General features: G+C 33.9%; 1 protein-coding gene across 20 annotated transcripts in view; it reads right to left on the bottom strand.

Moving 5' to 3' along the window:
• The window catches only part of RALYL (RALY RNA binding protein like), an 833,139-nt gene that overhangs the window by 441,122 nt on the left and 371,293 nt on the right, over positions 1-20,724 (bottom strand). For 19 of the 20 annotated variants that reach the window (XM_017341419.3, XM_051844575.2, XM_070075265.1 and 16 more), the window contains one exon: positions 8,241-8,519. In XM_017341419.3, coding sequence (XP_017196908.1) covers positions 8,241-8,496 — 256 coding nt within the window. In that variant the 5' untranslated portion in view covers positions 8,497-8,519. Of the gene's footprint in view, positions 1-8,240; positions 8,520-15,778; positions 15,851-20,724 lie in introns of all 20 variants that reach the window. The other variant, XM_051844586.2, reaches the window with a different exon arrangement.

Raw genomic sequence — 20,724 nt, 5'->3', positions numbered from 1 at the left:
CTTTATCATGGAAGTATGGTAATCAGCATTTGTTTACAGAATTTTTTTTTGACAGGCAGAGTAGACAGTGAGAGAGAGAGAGACAGAGAGAAAGGTCTTCCTTTTGCCATTGGTTCACCCCTCCCAATGGCCGCTGTGGCCGGCGCACTGCGGCCGGCACACTGCGCTGATCCGAAGGCAGGAGCCAGGTGCTTCTCCCGGTCTCCCATGGGGTGCAGGGTCCAAGCACTTGGGCCATCCTCCACTGCACTCCCGGGCCATAGCAGAGAGCTGGACTGGAAGAGGAGCAAGCTGGACAGAATCCCGTGCCCCAACCGGGACTAGAACCCGGGGTGCCACTGCTGCAGGCAGAGGATTAGCCTATTGAGCCACAGCGCTGGCCAAAACCATGTTCTCTTTAATATTCAGTATATTACAATAATTCTTTCTATGATGGTTTTAACCAACTTTTACTGGTATTGTTGAATAATCTGAACATCTGAATAAATGTCTGATTCATTGTTTTTCTTCTAACACAAGTCTCCTTTTCCTTCAAAATTTCTGGGGGTGATCAGTTTTTGAAAAAATGAATTTATTTTAAAAAATCAGAACTCTAAAAGGCAGTGTACTAAAGAAGTAAGGAGAAACAGACATTAGTAATGTTTTTAGATTGTTCATTTTAAATCAGTAAACGCAATAAACACATCAATTACATAGATCAATTTTTTTCTGGCATTCGTTTTCAAGGCTTAAAACAAACCAATATACGAGTATTAAGTTAAGGTGATGAGTACACTATAATGTCTCTGAAATGTACATATTGAGTTTTATCTTCTATACAACTAGAAATGATTGTTTTTATAAATCATGATTTTTAATCAAAATAAGTCAAAACATTGTTTTTCTAGACATTTCTGAAATTCACTGTTTATTTTGTGTAATAATTGCTTTAAAACTGTGATTCTCAATTAGAAGTGATTTTTGACCCACAGAAATACTTTATAATAACCAGATACATTTTTCTTTGGTTATAACTTCTTAAAAGTGGTAGTTTTGTTATCTTGAGGGTATAAGTCAGAGATACTAGTTAACATCCTACATTACACACAGGACAGGACCCAAACTAAAGGAGGAAAAAGTCAACATAGCGAAGGTTGAGAAATTCTGCTGTAAAGATATGTATTGTTACTAGAAACTGCAAGGTAGTCACTATGTTAATTAATGACAGACATCAAATTTCAACAACAAAAGTAATAAAACAGGAAAGATTCATTAAACAGGTTATTCAGATTGGGCAAAATGAGTGTAATATATTACCAGAAGACCTCATCATGGTTATGGTTGATGTTCTGGCTAATAGAAAATTAGTAATTATTTGATGAATAAATATGGGAATGAATCTTTCAACAGTGACAGTAAATCAATGTGTACTTAAAAACTATGTGACATAAGAGTATAACAGCAAATCCAATGATACCTAACAAATACAAATATTTTCTTAAAACCAATCTTCATGATTGAATTCATGAGAGTCAAGATCATCCACAGCTAATTCTTTACCAAATATTATATTCTCCCTATTATGTGGTTACTGATATCAAGGTAAGATCAATGAATGTAAACAGATGAGGGGGCGTGACTTCCTGGCCTGAACTACAACAGAGCATTGCTTCCCTCTCTCCTCACCCATCCTCTGTCTCCATGTCCTGCGTAAGGAGACCATGAGAGCCATGCATCAAAAGAGGTCAGAGCTCCCAACAGCCTGACCCAGGATACATGAGGAGGAAAAGAGCCTGCATCCTACCCTGTATGTTCCTGTGAACTCTATAATTTATTTGATGGAGAAATACACTTCTGTTGTGTTAACTACTGAAATGTCAGAATTTATCAGATACTGAGACTGGCAATTTTAACTAATATTCAGTTTCTGTTCTAGGGGAAGGATCAAATAAGATGACAAATCTCCTTTCAGTATAGCACAATATATAATAAGGGTGGCCACACATTTCACACTTGTTCCAGATAATCCTCATTTAAGCCTGATGTCACAGCATATTCATGGATAGCAACCTTTTTCACTCTCAGAGATATTCTTGTTTGGATAGTAAGGTATATGGACACCCTATGGACATGGGATAAATTATTGGAAAGAATTAAGGGTAAAAATAATTATAGCATGAAAATGTAAGTGTTAAGTACTGTACCGTACCATCACTTGTGTGATAAGGGTAAATTCATTTCTCTGTCCTCAGCTCCTGGCCAGCAGACTGGGCATACTATTCACATTACTTACCTCTCAGTATTACTATGAAAATAAAAAGATTATACATGCAAGAAAGCGCTTTGACAATGGTGAGATACTGTGCAAATATCACACTGTTATTGAAAGAAAATTATGAAAGATGACATTTGCAGGAATCTATAGGAAACTTTCCATGAATAAAAATCTTTTTATAACCAATATATCATTCACTCTAACATTTGAATAAAACATAGAAGAGGTCCTCAAAAAGTTCATGGAAAAATACCTGTTAGGAAAAAACTGCATGATTTCAACTTTTATTTGAAGCAAAATAAGCTTATTTTTAAATTCTATTCTCTGATTTTTTTGTAGTACTCTTGTAAAAGTGTCAACATTTGCTGCATGCTTAAAAATGGGTTATAGTCAATTTATTATATATATTGAGAAACAAAAGTTGGCTTCTCTAGAGTCATGAAAATTGATCTCAGATCTGAAGGATGAACAGACAGGTGAAAGGAATACAAAAGTGGAGAAATAGGTGAAGTGGTATGTAGACTGGTAGCAAAGGACATTTCAGGCAATCAAAAACAGCATGTGCAAAAGCCATATTGCAGGAAAGAACATGTGCTGTTCAGAGAACTGAAAGTCATTAAGGTGGAGAACTGAGCAAGGCTGGGAAGGTCATGATGTAGGCCTATAGAAGCTCAAAAAATCAACTGCATAAAAACCTTGTAGATCACAGCAAAGGTCCCAGTCTTGTTTCTGAGAACAACGAAAAATTCATGAAAGTTTTAATTAGAGGTTCACATGAGTAGATTTGTATTTTCAAAAGAGATCATTCTGGCTGCAAATTGGTATTTATGTCTAAAATTGAATTTCAAACTCATTTCTCCTATTGCTTGCTTGATAGATTGTTGCAAGAATTTGTTTTTTGTTCTCATCTTCGCACTTATTCAGTATATGTGTCTCTCTAGCATCTTATTCTCTATTAATGCATTCCCACTACTTCCTTTTGCATCAGGATTAAATAACATATTTACAAGTTTTACTTTAAAATTAGAAAATCTTATTTACTGTGCTCATATTTTGAATTCCTTCCACATTCAAGACATTTATAATATGGTGAAATTATTTTAATTTTCTATTTTATATGTTCTTTTTTCAAACCACACTTTTTCTCCTTAAAAATAGGGACTTGTATACAGGCTTTAGAACATGAATGATTTCTATAAATAAATTATTTTTAGCATTTTGTTCTTCTTACTATTAATAGCTGATTTCTGAAGTTCATAAATTTTCTTTCGCAAGCATTATTACAGAGAAATAATCAGAAAAAGAAAGACATTAAAACATTTATTAATAGCATGCAAGTAATCAAGACAGTATAATCAGTAGATATATAAAACTGGCACTGATTTAAACTCTAACCTCTTGGTAATATTTTGAAACAAAAGGACACACTTTGTGCGACCTTTTATGTAAATATTGTTTGTATTCAACATTTTTAAGTATGTTTCACCTTTTACACAATGTGTTTGAGAAAAAAAAGTTCAATGGTAACAGTTAGGTTAAAATGCAATCAATATTTCCAATATTAATAAACTCAGACTCCAAATTCAATGAAATATTAATATATCATTTTACTTTCTTAAATGTTCTTAAAACTAATTAGTTAAGAGTGATATATTTTGCAGGAGTTTTTACATTATAGGAATTGTGCTTTTTACAAAAATTTTCAGAATGAATAACTTCATAGCTGGATTCTCACTTTTTTAGGAACACCTAAGTAGTATGTTCAAAATATGTCAATTTTCTTTTTCCTAGAAGGCTTAGCAATCTTCTCTACCTAGTACAGGCTGGAAGCCAGGGATCAAAAGCAACATACTTTTTCCACTGTGGTGCATGTGATGTGTCCAAAAACTGGGAACATATTAGCAATCACATTTAATTATGGTCAGGTTACCATTTTTTTTGTAAAAAATCCACAGATTATGCTGTGATGTGTGGCTGGAAGGCAACAATAACAAAAATCTATCTATGCACTTGGTTTGTTTATTTGGAACCCTTTTATGTATTAAATAATCATATTTCCAAATGCATATTAAAGATTATTTATCAGGTAAAAGTCCTCAAACAGCCATTAGGCCTGGAATTGAGAGGAGATCAGTGACAAAAGGAAAGGGGATTAGTTTGAAGCATACATCACAGGCTATGGACAGAGCCAGACATGGGATCACCAGCCTCCAATAATTGCTTGAATGGACTACACACTGAGAAACAAAGGCATAAACTCTAGAAAATAGCATATAAATGGGCAGTAAGACACCCAAAATAAATATGCCTACTCACACTCGGGTCGAGACATGCCTTGATAATAGAATTAAAAAAGCCAAAAACTGAAAAGAAAAAAGAAAAGAAAGACGGAAGAAAGGAAAGGGAGTGAAAATAGGATAGGAGTTATTGCCTGCAATTTGTGGAAATAAGTTTACTCATTTGTTTGAACTTAATTGTTTTGAAGTAAAAAATATAGATTTCTAAACCTAAGGGGAAATGCTCACTCAGTTAAATTATTAGTTGGTATGTTATGTGACTTCAGGGGAAACAACTTCGTAGAACAAAACTTTGTTTTCAATCAAACATTCCTTTTGTTGATAAAATGTATGAGCCATTTAATTTTTTTGTCTTCACACAATTTCATGAACACATGTTATAAAATCTCTATTTATAGTATTCACATTTAAAGTGATTGGCAGCATAGAAGGGATTAATATATACTATGTTAATAACAGATTTCTAATCATTGCAATTGTTCTTTATTTGTCCCTTTTTCGTTGCCTTTTCTGATTTTATTTTTAACATTTTATTTCAGAATAGTTTTAATGTTACAAAGTGAAAATTGTGATAGAATAATACAGAGTTTTCATATAGCCCTCATGCCACTTCCTCTTTATTAATGTCTTATATTAGTGTATTTGTTAAAGTAATGAACCACACCCAGGTTCCTGTATTTTTTTTTAATCCAAATTCCTTCTATCCTTCCCACCCTTCTCAACATTCTGTGTTCAGATTTTTTTTTTTTTATTTAATTTTAGCTCTCATACATGAGGGAAAACATGCTGTACTTGTCTTTCTGTGTCTGGCTTATTTCACTGAACAAGATGTCTGCAGTTCCATCCATTTTAGTGCAACTTAGGCGATTTCATTCTTTTTCTGGATGAATAATATTACATTGTATATACACACCAAATTTTCTTTATTAAGTAATCTGAAGATAGACACCTCAATTGTGAGTAGTACTGTGATAATCATAGTAGAACAGGTGTCTCTTTGACAGTGATTTCATGTGGGTTTGTTAGATCACATGGCAGTTCTATCTGTCAGTATTGTAAATACTTCATACTGTTTTCCTCAGTGGCTTCATTAGTTGACATTCCCACTTACAGAGTATGAGTTCTTGCTCCACATTCTCATTTGTATTTGTTACTGTCTGTCTTTTTGATAGTACCATTATGAGAGGGATGAGGTGAGACCTCCATTGTTGTGGTCCATTGTATTAACTAAAGGGGCTTTTTTATGTGCCCTGGTATAGAATGTAGGAATGTCTGTCAATATAGTAAGAACATAAAAACAAGCTAGTCAAGATCTTGGACTGCAACCTACTTTCAAAATCCATTTGAAGGTTTCAAGATGTTATCTCCAGTTTCTGAGCAAGCATAGTTATTATATATAATTTATTTTGTAAGTACGGTTTAGCAACTTTTAAAATAATTTCTCATTTTGTATAAACTTGAAAATATTTTAAAATATGTTATTTAAAATCTCAAATTCAAATTTCATTCAGCATATCTTTATAATACAAATTATTAAATTCTTGGTGTGAAACTTTCAAGTATGTATGGTCAGATAAGTAAAATAATCTTTACACTTGGTCTGGAAATTATTGACTTACAATTGGCCTATGGTAATTCCTGTTGATGCCAAAAGTTTCATTAATGACAGAAAATTAATATTGGCAAAACAATTGACGTTTTCCCTTCTAATAGTGGGAAAGAGATACTGATCTGGAACGAAACTTAGCCCTTCAGGACAATATGCTCAAGCTCTCATAAATGATAATTTCATATATAAGTATCAAAAATAAACAGATGGGTATATGGCTTTGAAGTCTGGATGTCATTAACAGTTAGGGGAAGTGACCTACAGACTCTACAGCTAAGAAAGCAGTCACATTAAAGGATGCTTAGGAAGACCTTGGATTAGCTTAGAGTTGGATAATCAGACAATTGTGAAGGAATAGTTTTGATTCGGATATTTGCAGAGTTTATCAGAAAGGTTCTTTTTAGAGATTCTAAGATTTTTTCGCAGATCCACTTCCATCAATATTCTCTTATATCTCACATATCCTACATATGAGTTAGCCATTTCTACAGCTTTTTCACAAATCTTTGCCCTTGGATGCACTGTTCAGGAGAAGCCTATCGATGAGGTTGGTGGGGGGCAGTTCATTTTGAGGACAGTACTCGATAAAGCAGGGAGCAAATGCTTAGCAGAGCCCAGTCTTCCGAGTAGAAGAAATGACCAAGCCCATAGCCTCTGGAGTAGGAATGATCTTTTGATATCTGAGGCATGTTAGGGTGTCTAGCATGACTAGAGTGGTACAAGAAGGCAGAGAGAATGAGATGAAATGGAAGATGTGACTGTGTAGGGCACTATTAGTAAGGCATAGAATGTAAATCTGATGATGCATGAGAAAGGTTTAGAAGTTAAAATGTAGGTTAATGACTTATACTTTGATTTATGTTTTCCAAGCTAGAGGATTACTCCAGTAGATCACCTGTGATGTAATGGTAACTTATACATGATGGCCTTCACAAAAGGCTTGACAGGTGATTGAGTTTGGGATATACTGTCAAACAGACTTGATGATGGAGAATATTTGGAGTGTAGAGGGAAGGGAAGAATCAGGGTAGACACCAGGGATTTTAGTGGAAAAACTGCGTAACTGGTGATTCTGTTTATTGTGATGGAGAAACTTGGGCAGTGCAGATGGAGATATGAAGATAAGTTTTGTTGTGTACAAATTAAGCAGTGATGCCTGTTAGATAACCAAGAGAAGATGCTATGCAATTAGTTTGATATATAAATATGCATAGGACAAGATAAATATTTAGGTAATCATTAATACATGATGGAAATTTTTAAAAAAATTTATGGAAAAATGGAGTTAGAAGATAAATTTATTTTGGTGCAAAAAAATTGAAATCCATGCAGTTTTTCCATAAGGGATATTTTACATGAACTTTTTGAGTATTTCTTAATTGTGTTTTTTTCTCACATAGGAAAACATCTAAATAATCACTTAATTTTATTTCTCATATTTACATTAATTATAAAATACTTTCTCCTAAATTTTTTAATTTCCCTTCAAGGTACAGTATTCTTCCTTTGAAAAATGTCTATATTATCCCTTGGTCATTAGTCATAAATATCATTGCCCATGATTAGACCAACATGATTCTTAATTATATAACAGAGAGTGGTTTCTATTACTTTTCTATTTGAAAAAAATATGTTCTTTGCTGCTTTCTACATATGGACCCCAAAAACTAGAAACAAGACATGAGGAAAATTCATTACCCTTTCAGAGAAACTGTTACTATATCTGACAAGCAAATTTATTTTTCACTTAGCTTAGTGCTTCCTGGAAGAGACACACCATTTCAGGTCAAAGTTACATGTAATCCATATGTATTATTTGTCTGGCTCTATTAGGATTGGTGGAAGTAATCACTAACACAAAGTGGACTTAATCTCAAGTTTACGAATTTGTAGAAAAACTAAGTTACCAATGTGTAAAATAGTACAAAAACAATAAAATAATAGAAATAATATCCAAATATTATAATTGTTTAAAGAGATAGTTATGATGATGACTCTGTGATTTAGACAATAGAACCATATCCAGATATTTGCAGAGCCTAGAACAATAATGTGAAATCCATAACAGAGAATGACTTACCAAGTGGTTGGCCTGCAATGATCCTGGCATTTTCTCCAGCCACGGCAGCTCTTGCATGTCGCTCACTCATATACTGTACAAATGCATAACCTTTGTGGACGGAGCATCCAACTATTTTTCCATACTTTGAAAAAATGGCTTCAATGTCAACTTTCTTAACAATAGCTGTATTTAGATTGCCGATGAAAACACGAGAATTGATAGACTTGGGGTCATTCTTATTGGTGACATTGCTGGTCTGTGTTTTGCCAGTCATGATTGGCTCACCTTGTATTAATCCTTAAACAAAGAAAGACAGAAACAATCAAAGGGTAAATTATTAGATTGAATGGATATCACTGGCACTTCAAAGTTTTTCAGTATTATAATCAGGAAACATATGGCAAATCCCTAAATATTATTAATTATTTTTAAAAGAAAATTTGATGAAATAAAAATTAAATATTCCATTGCTAAATCACAGAAAAATACTAATTATCACTTAACATATGGTTATAATAAATTCCTGATTTATGTATACAAAATTCTGCTTTGAATAATGTCTAAATATTTTTTATTGGTTTTGATTGTTAGGTCTCCTTACTTTTCTGAAGGTTTGTGGAGTAAGCTACCTTATTCTATCAATGAAAAAGAAATTCCAAAATGGCTAGTGTCTGATGAATATAGTAAGAATTTAGTAAAGTAACCGCCATTTACTGTTTGAATATGTGCGTTTTATTTATACATTTTCCAAAACAGGTAGATATATTGCCAATATCAACATCTGAACCATACTATTAGACCCTAACAATTCATTTCATTAAAGGCTGTGGAAGAAAAAAATTTATTAAAATCGTAAATTCAATTAGAAAACACCAGACAAGCATAATTTTAAAATAAGAGATTTAACAAAAAGTAATTCTGTGCATGCTATTTATTGGAACCAATAATATATATATATCAGCTTAAAGAAAAAAAGAACAGAATGTTTAGCCATGCTTATCAGTGATTAGCAAATTAGTAGACTGGGTAACTGCTGAAACTTTATTCTTAACTTCATTTTTTAATCCATCTAACTCAAGGCTCATATGCTGCCTAAGAACTGTTCATATTTTTAAAACCTGTTTTCTGAGCTCCGCAGAGTGTTTAATTGTGCTTAATTAAAGCCAATGAAACTTTTATTTCTAAGTGTTCCTGCATTTACAGATTGATTTTAAATCCTTAAAAATCCATTCACTCATGAAATGATATTTTTGAAACACCTGTTGTCATCGTCCATAATTCCTATTAGTTTAAATAAACCATCATGGTGAAACTAAAAGTTCAATGAGGTGACAAACATTAACATTCATGATCATTGCTGGATATTAACTGTCAGTGACTACCTATACTTTTATATGAAGATTCTAGTTAAAGTATCATAACTATCAAAATAGTAAGTACATACATTTGTTAAGATTTGTTTTTAAGCAATTTTCTTAAGAAATCATAAAAACTTGTGAATTAAATATGCTTGAAAATTTGTACACTGCATTTAAAGCAGCTGCTCCTAAAGAAAGATCAATTAAACAGCATTTTTTAAAATTTAACTTGTTCTTTATTACATCTGGGACTAAAAGCCTCCTGTCACAGTGGACCCTCAACATTATATATATATATTTAATTGCAATTTCATAGAGAAACATTAGTTATTTATAAACAAATTAAGAGTGAAACACCATTAGAAACAAAGATTATAATGCTGTTTTGTGTTAAGATTAAGTACATTTAAGTCACTGCATCAATAAAAAAACTTGTAACTGAGCTATTACATACCTCCAATCAATCAAAGCAAGAAAAATAAAGTTACATATATATACATATCTATGTGTGTGTACACACACCCACACAACAAACAGGAATGGGCTTCAAAAAGTTAATGAAAAAATGCATTACTTTCTTTTACATTTAAAAAAAATGCTTGTTTTCATTTAATTTGAAAGGGAGAGAAGAAGAGGTGGGGGGAGACAGAGAGAGAGAGAGAGAGAGAGCAAGCGAGAACTACCATTCCTGGTCCATTCCCCAAATGCCTGCAACAATCAAGGCTGGAACCCAATCCAGATCTTCACATGGGTGGCCGAGATCAAAGTAATTAAACTGCTATTTGCTGCCTTCTAGGGTGCACATTAGTAGGACATGGGATATGGGCATACAAGCAGTGTCTTCCACTTTGCCAAACATCCCCACATTATCTTTTAATTCTGTTTTCCCTTCAACTTTTCGAATCACTTTTGAATTTTGTATATATTTTAATTTTATATAGCTCATTTATATATCTCATATATATATATTTCAATAAATCCAGTATAATTTTTTTACTAGTGCAGAATAACATCAGTAATACTTAGTTATACCATAAAAACCATACCATTTACCTTTGTTCTCATGAATTATTTTCAAGGATAAACATATTTCCTTTTAAACATTTATTTTTCCCAGACATGGAAATAGTGGTTAAAATGGAATCATAAGAATTGTTCGATTAGGTCAGCTCCATGATTTTTAGAACAGTCTGCCTCTGATAGTGACCTTCAGTCAAATTTAACATGACAACATAGCTGTACTCCAAATTCTCATTGTAAATCTCAAGTTGGTGTGTTGGCCCTATCCTTTTACTCTACAAGGATAACTCTCATAACTGTAACACCAAAGTGTCAATTGTAAAATTCTGATTAATGACTCAAAATCAACTTAAAATTCGCGTGTCTAATCTCACTTTCAATGAGTGATTTCCAGTTTCTGTTGGTGTTTATAATAACTTTGCCGTAGTGTTGTATATTTCTTTTCAACATACTCTAATGACAAGCTTCAACTCACAGGGTAATACTCTAGTGAAGAGAAGCTTGTACTTCTCTCACATGAGTTCTGAGCTGAAGAAGATTGCCACATTCAGCCATGATGGGGTAATAACCGTTCTGACTCAAACAACTAGAAAATCAGGCAAATGGAGATGAAGAGACTGTTCTTTAGACTTGAAACCACAGGCAGTGCAGAACCATGACATCTGAGAGCAAAGAAATCCAGAACATACAGGGTAGCATGGCCCCAGTCTTCTGCCTGGAAAGCACATTTCAGATCACAGAGTAGTAGACAGGGCTTGAGGGAGTAGTTTAACCAGAAAGAGAACCTTACTGATGAGGAGAAGGAGCTCAGAGCTCTGTTGTAGAACCTGGAATCTGCGAGGCAGATCCCTAGAGAGAAGATACGTGTGCAGAAAGGAACTCCAGAAATTTGCTTAGGGATCCCTTGCATCTCTGCTGATTGCTAAGACATACATGTAAATGGTCACATGTCATGAGGTTGATTAAAACACTGTTGGAAAATCTCATACTGCATGCTCCAGGACCCACAAAAAACTGAATTTCATTCGATTTCCTATCACCAAAAGTATGAGTTTAAAATGACTCCCTGAAGCATTAAGTTTAGTTGTCAGAAGGTAAGACTATACTTCCATGGAAATGACCCCTGGCTTTAGATATACTCTGAGATCACCCATCAAAACTTGAAAACAAGTCTCAAGATAAGCAAAAATAATCCAAATTTCTATCACAGACAATGGTAACACTTCTCCAGAAACACTCCCAAAAAAATAGATCTCAGATCCTGAGCAACATGAAACATATCTTGTTCAGCACCCAAATACTCCTAAAGATCTTAAGAATTAGAAAAATGACTCATGACCAACAAAGAAGTGAAATATATATTTAAAAAAATTTCCAAAGATTTAGTGGATGGATATTACATAAATATAGATTTGTGAATTGAAGTTATAGAAATAGGATATATAACCAAATAGTATAAATCTAACATGCTAATAAAAGAAAAAAGCAGATCTTCAGTGAGCTGAGAGTATCGAATTGCTTAACATGCATATACCTGCAGTCTCAGAGGAGTTAACAGAAAACTACCAAAAAATAATCACCATATATCTTTCAAATTTGATAATCTCTCAGATCAAAGAATTTAAATGATTCCTAAGCAGAATAGATACATAGAAAAGTATGCCAGTCACTTCATAAACAAATTACAGCAAAGCAAGAGAAAAAACAGGTAGGTGTCAGACATTGGAAAAATGCCTATGGTATGACACAAACATGGGGAATAACAAAGAAATGCGATGACAATAACACAAAAGACAATGGAAAAGTGAATTTTCCAGTGAAAACAAACTGCCTCTTTGTTTTTAATATAGAAGTTTGGGTGGGACTAAAGTAAAGTATCCATGAAATCACTGCAAAATAACATAAACTATGTTCCCTAGACTTTTTTGTGATGATGGGAATATTTGATATGTGCACAAGCCAAAAAATATACAATAATTGTATGTATCTTTTGAACCCTTGAAATGTGTCTATTGTCATCAAGGAACTGAATTTTTATTTTATTTAAAATTAAGACCATATTTTAATAAATTTTTATATACAAAAAAGCTAACAGGACTCTGGGCTTCTATACATGCAGGATAAAAAATCAGAAATAACCTGGTTATTTATATTACCTTTGTAGTGGCTATGTTACAGATTCTGAAAACTTAGGAAAGATATGATCATGTTAAAAATATTTCAAAAGAAGCACAAAAAAAAAAAAAAAAACCTCAAGTAGCTTCTGTAGAAAAAGTAATTTAAAAGATATAGATTTTTCTACTGGAAAAATCACACCGAGAATGTAAAGGCACTATAAATCTATAAAGAATTTCTTTAGAAAAATAAAGCCATTTTATTTGTATTTGAGGACAATTTCTACATTTTATTCTAATCAGGATACATTAATTACAAATGAAGGTAGATTATAAAATGTGTTTTAGAGAAATTATTCTTAGAGTTGATAAAATTAATAAACAGAAAATTCTACATTTCTATTGATTTGGTTGTCCTGAATTGCAAACCTAAATTTTAGTCTCTCACATACACATACAGAATAAAGAAGCAACAACATAAAGAACAATAAATGACAACTAATCAGGAGAGTCAGCCAAAAATATAAGCAGTAATGTTAATCCATACTATATTCAAGATCCCAGCAAATGATTAAAGGGGTTAAAAATGAATAGGAAAAATGGATTACATGTGAAAAGCTATCATCTGCTGAGGTCTAGAGTTATTACTCAAGTAAATAGTTTAATATAAAACATAAAAAATGCTACAACATATATAACTACATTTTTAATTTCTAAAGAAACCAAGGCATATTATGTTAAGAGATCAGAGACAATTTCTTAAAGTGGTTGATGTTTGAGCTAACTATTCAAGATTAATGTGTGAATTGACTGGGCATACAACCTCCAGCATATACCAGAGAATAGTTGTTTTCCAAATATTAATTCACCTACATGTATTTATTTTGTTAAAAGGGCTATTATATAATTGCTTATATTGGTAATTAAGGAAAGGGAAATTGGAGTAAAAAATTTACTTTTTTAAATGTATCTTCTTGGACAAAATAAAGCAAAAGAATGCCAAGAAAAGTCCGAGTTTATTCCTAAATATTCACAATTTAAAAAGACACAGCTTGTTTCTTCTAGACAAGTACCAATTGTTCAAGAGGACTTAAAATATATTAAAGGCTTTTAAATAAAACTGTTTTTTGAAAAAAAATTCTCTGATGTCCATTTTGTCCTGGAGAAATCACTCTACTTGGCAAACTCTCTACCATTCATAAAGATAAACATGAAAATTATGTTAAAATTTAATTCTTTTTTTTTTTTTTTTGACAGGCAGAGTGGACAGTGAGAGAGAGAGAGAGACAGACAGAAAGGTCTTCTTTTTGCCATTGGTTCACCCTCCAATGGCCGCCGTGGCCGGCGCACTGCGGCTGGCGCACCATGCTGATCTTTAGGCAGGAGCCAGGTGCTTCTCCTGGTCTCCCATGGGGTGCAGGGCCCAAGGACTTGGGCCATCCTCCACTGCACTCCCGGGCCATAGCAGAGAGCTGGCCTGGAAGAGGGGCGACCGGGACAGAATCTGGCACCCCGACCGGGACTAGAACCTGGTGTGCCGGCGCCGCAAGGTGGAGGATTAGCCTATTGAGCCACGGCGCCGGCCTTAAAATTTAATTCTTAACGTGCTGTGCATTGAGATTTAATGCTATAATGAGTACTCAAACAATATATTTCACTTTGTGTTTCTATGGGGGTACAAACTGTTGAAATCTTTACTTAATGTATACTAAACTGATCTTCTGTAAAAAAAAAAAAAGAAAGAAAAAAAGAAATTATCAATTCCCAACTTGACTCTCACTGGGATTAAACATGACAATAGGTCTGATCTGATTTCATCATCATTTTAAAAAAATCATCTATTATTTTTCACTTTATGTTTCTGTGTGGGAGCAAACTGTTGAAATCCTTACTTAATGTATACTAAGCTGATCTTCTGTATATTAAGATAATCGAAAATGAATCTTGATGTGAAAGGAAGGGGACAGGGAGTGGGAAAGGGGAGGGTTGTGGGTGGGAGGGACGGTATGGGGGGGAAGCCATTGTAATCCATAAGTCGTACTTTGGAAATTTATATTCATTAAATAAAAGTTAAAAAAAAAATTTAATTCTTAAGCCTCAAACATTTTCTTGAAGTAAAGCATAATGTAGTTTTGCAAAAGTAAACATTTGGGGAAGGCTGGGTAGGAAAGGCTGAAGATATTCATAGCTAAAATTTTGATATATTTTTCATCATTCTTCCTAGTACTTAGGAAAAATATAAAAAGGAAAAAAGTCATAATCTATATAATTTTATGACTTATTATTTGAATACTCACTGTTATTTTTATAATAATCTTATCAAGTGTGTTATATATCCAATATTGTTAAATAATCTTATTGAATATAGCCTTCTTGATAGGCATTTAGTTTGTTTCCAATTTTCTTATGTAACAAAAATATCTAAGATGAGTACTGACAAATTTCATAAGCATAAATTCCTATTTCTGAAATTCCTGGGTGATACACACTTGAAAGTGTTAGTTAATCTTCTGTCAGTATCCAGAAAAATTGAATACATTTCTCTTTCACCAGCATGAAATATCTCTTTTAGCATGTGCAAACCAGCTCTTTCTCAGGTCTACACTCAAAAGTGTTTTCTGAGTCCTTAGGATTAGTGGGAGGAATGCATATACTATGAGATAAATAAGAGAGAAATATCCTGATTTATCTGGTGGACAACGTTAAAAGTTTAGCTAGACTGGCACTAACAATAGAAGCAGTATAATGCCCTGTATTCAAGGAAATATGAACTAGTGTTTGAAACTCCCCAGACATAACATCAGTCGAAGTCATTATTATTTAAAAGCGTAAGAAAAATTATTCCGAATTTCTTTGTTAAATGCATATTATTGTTAAGTTTGCAAATTATGATATATTAGTATTATAATGGTATGTGTTAGATATTGTTTTAAAATTCAATAATTATAAATGTAAAACACTGCATATAAATTTCTTGATCTTTTAGTTGTTTCTTGTTTTAGTATTTCAATTCAGATACTACACTTATGAAGGAGTCACAGCCAAAATGAAATTTGCTACTCACAAAGTTTTTGAAGACATTGATTATATTCACATCAAAATCTCCTTTTTACTCTCTTAAACCATGCTCCTTTCCCTAGGCAGAAAGCATAATGGTATTCATATCAACTAGAATATAATAACATGTAGTGTCTTATACAGACATTAATCTCATCACAGATTCCTCAACCTCATTACCTCATCTAACCCAAACTGTCTCCTAAAAGCCCCACATCCAGATGCCATCACATTGTGGAGTTAACGCTAAAACATATGGATTTGTTTTGCCTTTTTTTTTTTTTTTTTTTTTTTCAGGAGGAGCAATTCTGTTCACATTACCAAGTGGAAGTATTCACTTCTCATTTAGGAGTTTTGAATGGATGGAACAAGCTTCCTCTGAGAATTAGAGACTTTGCTACTGGTGTTTTGGCTATTCTAACAGGTATCTTGTAGGACTTCTAAAAATTTATACAGCCACTATGACATTTTGACAAAGAAGAAAAATGAATTTATCAGCTTTAAATTGGGAAATTATACATAAATTTAAATTAAAAACAAAAAATTAAGACATTAAGCATATGGTGGTACAACTCTGAATTACTTGTTTCAAGAGATTATTCTAAAGTATTAGAGGTCTTCACAAAGTTCATAGAAAATATGTATTATAAAAAAAGTAAATAGTCTTATATTTTAATTCAATTTTTCCATGAAGCTTTTGAAGTATCCTTTCTAACTCTGTCAAAAAAAAAAAAAAAAAAAAGACAGTCTATTCAATAAATGGTGCTGGGAAAACTGGATGTCCACATGTTGAAGTATGAAGCAAGACCCCTGCCTTACTCCATATAAAAAAAATCCACTCAACATGGATTAAAGATCTAAATCTACGCCACGACACCATCAAATTAATCGAGAGCATAGAGCAAACCCTTCAAGACGTTGGAACAGGCAAAGAATTCCTGGAAAAGACCCGAGAGGCATAGGTAGTCAAAGCCAAAATTAACAAATAGGATTACTTCAAATTGAGAAGTTTCTGTACAGCAAAAGAAACAGGAAAGTGAAGAGGCAACCGACAGAATGGGAAAAATTATTTGCAAACTACACAACTGAAAAAGGATTAACAACCAGAATCTATAAAATGATCAAACCCCACAACAACAAAACAATAAAACCCAATAAAAAGATGGACCAAGGACCTTAAGTCTCTATGTAACACAGAGTTAATTATATATATTAAGGCAATTGGAAAAAGATCCCAGTTTAAAATAAGGGAGAGAATAAGAGATGGAGGAGGTCATCTAAAACTGTAAAACCGTATAGTTCTGCATACAGGCATACAGACTTACCTCTCAGGGTACAGACCAAGAACTAATCATGGGGCTCCAAACCCATAAGAACCCATAAGATGGTATAAACACCATCTTCACTGTTACAATGATCATATTAAATGTTAACGGCAACAGATAGACCGGTCTAAGTTTAAAAGGGACAATATAAATAACATCAAGTACCTGGTAAAAATAATAAAATTTAAAAAGTCAGGAAGGACCAACATGGGAAGCAGTCCACACAACAGACTCCTAGAATGACTTTTGCAGTAAATAACATTCTGACCTCAGAATCAACACATAAGTCTTCCTGTTTGGGCTGAAAGGCCTGCAAGAGCATTTCAGGCATGGAAAGACAGACTCTGTGGGAGAAAAATCCTAAACGGAAGATCTCTGTGAGACCTCAGAGGAAAGAAAGGGTCATCAAAGGAGACACTCTTTTCTGAAGAGAGATGAGAACATCCACTTTGCTTTTGGCCATGTCCAAATACTGACACAGTCTATGGTCACGAAAAGCTCCCATAGCCTTGGTAGCCCATGACAAGAGCCTTGGATGATCACTGACATCATTAAAAAAAGAGTTTATTTGTTAAAGGAACAACAGTAGTCACTGTGCACTTGCCCCCAAGGTAGGACCTCTGTCCCTATTGAATTGTAATACGAGAACCGACTGCAAATTATCTCCCCAAACTGTACTCTATATGTCATGTGTGGGCGTGGGGGCAAACTGTTGAAATCTATGATTAGCATAGAGTTGGTCCTCTGTATATAAAGTCATACTAAAAATGATCCATAATGAAGAAGGAGATAGGAGAGGGAATGGGAGGTGGGATGGGAGCGGGGTGGGGAGACATGGGGGAAAGAACCACTCTATATTCCTAAGATTGTATCTATGTAAAAATGCATTCATTAAACAAAACAAAAAATAAAAGGGTTTCACTTCTCTTCTCCATTGTTTCCTCTAGAATCTGAAGTTGCGCCAGGAAAGCGTTCCAAGTTACCTACGGAAAACACAAATCATGATAGTATCAAGGACTCTACACTGTGAGGCAATGTCACAATTGTAACGATCCATGTCACACTGAAAGAAAGCCTCAAACTGCCAAGACTTACTTTGAGATTTATATTGATAGAGAATGATAGCAAAGTATTTTGAGAATGCCCAGAGATTATTTGTATATTTTTCCTAAGAAATGGTAAGATCTATCAATCCACAGACTCCAACTAGGGTTTCCATGTAATAATATGGAAAACATATACTTTGTCTTATTCTGTGACTAACCTATAAAAATAGCATGGCATAATTCATGCAAATGAAGTTCAGTAAGGCAAGTATGGAGATTCAAAACAAAAGCAACTGACACCGATTTTCAATTGTTTTTTCTGATGCTAGCAATGCTGAAATACTAGCACAATTGCTCATGTGTATTCACTGGAATATAGCTTTTATCTATATCTCATATTATTCAACTGAATAAAACATCTTTCTATTTTAAAGCTCTTGTAGAACTTAAACTAAATTGCAGGAGATGTAAACATTGTCATGCCCATAGGAGAAACACATCGACTCTTAGTTAACAGGTCCATTCCATTCGTGTCCTCTTTGTTCAAACTGTCAATCATGACAGTTCCCTCCGGAGTTAAATTTATACCACTAAATGATTTCATGTAGGCTATGAAACTGCCTGCAGAGATGAACAACTTTCAATCATTATTGATGCAGCTTTGGAAGACTGGCCCTAGGTGTGAAAGGTCTTAAATCCCACAACCAATCTTCTGAAATTTCTGATACTTTCCAAAATATAAATAAATGTCCTACAATAGGTTCAATGGTGACTTTTCTTCCCCAAATGAATTTTTGGACTTGTATTAAGTAGCAAATAAAAATGATAAAGTGAAAATGTCTATTATATGTCTAGATCAGATAAAGCTCCTATCTACATAAATGTGGATGTGGTGTAATAACTTATAGCATTTAGCATTGCATGTACTGTGAATAACTTAGAACATAATTTCTCTTTGGTGGAATAAATCCTGTAGCTATTGATGTAATACTATAGGATGAATCCAGGACTTACTATTTCTTTGTGAGATATGCCTGAAAACCACGGATTCCTGCTCTAAAAAAGTGAAAAAAATAGAAAAGTATTCATTCTCCTACTTGCCGTTAAGGTATTGGATCCTTCGGTCATTTTAAAGAGACTTAACACTTTTGCTTGGTTTATTGGCATCATTTTGGTCCAATAGTCACTGGAGGCTTTTAAAATGAACTTCACATATAAATTATTTTCAGAGCTTATTGTCATTTAAAACATTGCAAAATGTAGTGTATGTATATATGTGTGTGTGTGCATAAAAAATGCAACTTTAAAATGGAAGAAAATAGCTTCTCCAGACTATAATTTCATTTGAGTAATTTAAATATTTTGTTGATGATTCATATAACATTTTGTAAAAAGAGACAAACTGTATGTTTTATTTCAATATCATTTAAGAAAAAATTTGAGGGGGCCGGCGCCATGGCACAGTAGGATAATCCTCTGCTTGTGTCGCCAGCATCCCATATGGGTGCCAGTTCTGGTCCCGGCTGCTCCTCTTCCAATTCAGCTCTCTGCTGTGGCCTGATAAAGCAGTAGAAGATGGCTCAGGTCTTTGGGCCCCTGAACCTGCATGGGAGACCAGGAAGAAGCTCCTGGCTCCTGGCTTCAGATTGGCACAGCTTCGGCCCTTGCGGCCATTTGGGGAGTGAACCAACAGGAGGAAGACCTTTCTCTCTGTCTCTCCCTCTCACTGTCTGTAACTCTACCTCTCAAATAAATAAATAAATAAAATCTTAACAATAATAAAAAAAATGAGGAAAAAAGTGAACTACTTCTGGTCTATGTCTTTCTATTATGTCTTATTTTCATTTTCTTACTAATTAAATATAGGTATGACATATATTACACATTTTATATCTGTCTTATATAATGTTTTCTCAAGATTCTGAACACATTAAGTGCTTAACATATTTTTAAAGACTTTTTAAAAAATTATTTATTTATTTGAGAGGCAGAGTTATAGACAGAGAGAGGGAGAGGCAGAGAAAGAGTCTTCCATCCATGAGTTCACTCCCCAAAGGGCTGCACTGGCTGGAGCTGGGCCCATCCGAAGCTAGGAACCAGGAGTTTGTTCCATGTCTTCCACAAGGGGGCAGAGCCCAAGCACTTGGGCCATCTTCTACTGCTTCCCCAGGCCATTAGCAGGGAGCTGGATTGGACATGCAACAGCCAGGATGCAAACCAGCACTCATTTGGGATACAGGTTCCATGGGCGAAGGCTTAACCTACTGTGCCACACCACCAGCCCCATTAATATATTTTTATTAACATGCAATACTTGTACATTTTAGTGGAGTAAAGGGTGAAGGAGTGTTAACTATGATTTAATTAAGTGTGTATATAAATATTTTAAAAATGAATGAACAGCATTTTGCTATAGTGGTCAAGTTACCACTTGGAACTCTTTCATTCCAAACTGGAGTGCCTGGGTTTAAGTCTCAGCTCTATGTTTGATTCAAGCTTATTGTTAATGTGTACCCTGGGAGGCAGCAGGTAACGGTTTAAGTACTTGAATCACTGTCATCCTCACTGGACAGCCATTTGGA

The sequence above is a fragment of the Oryctolagus cuniculus genome, chromosome 6 (assembly GCF_964237555.1).
Source record: "Oryctolagus cuniculus chromosome 6, mOryCun1.1, whole genome shotgun sequence".
Lineage (NCBI taxonomy): Eukaryota > Metazoa > Chordata > Mammalia > Lagomorpha > Leporidae > Oryctolagus > Oryctolagus cuniculus.
This window is presented reverse-complemented; position numbering and strand designations above follow the sequence as displayed.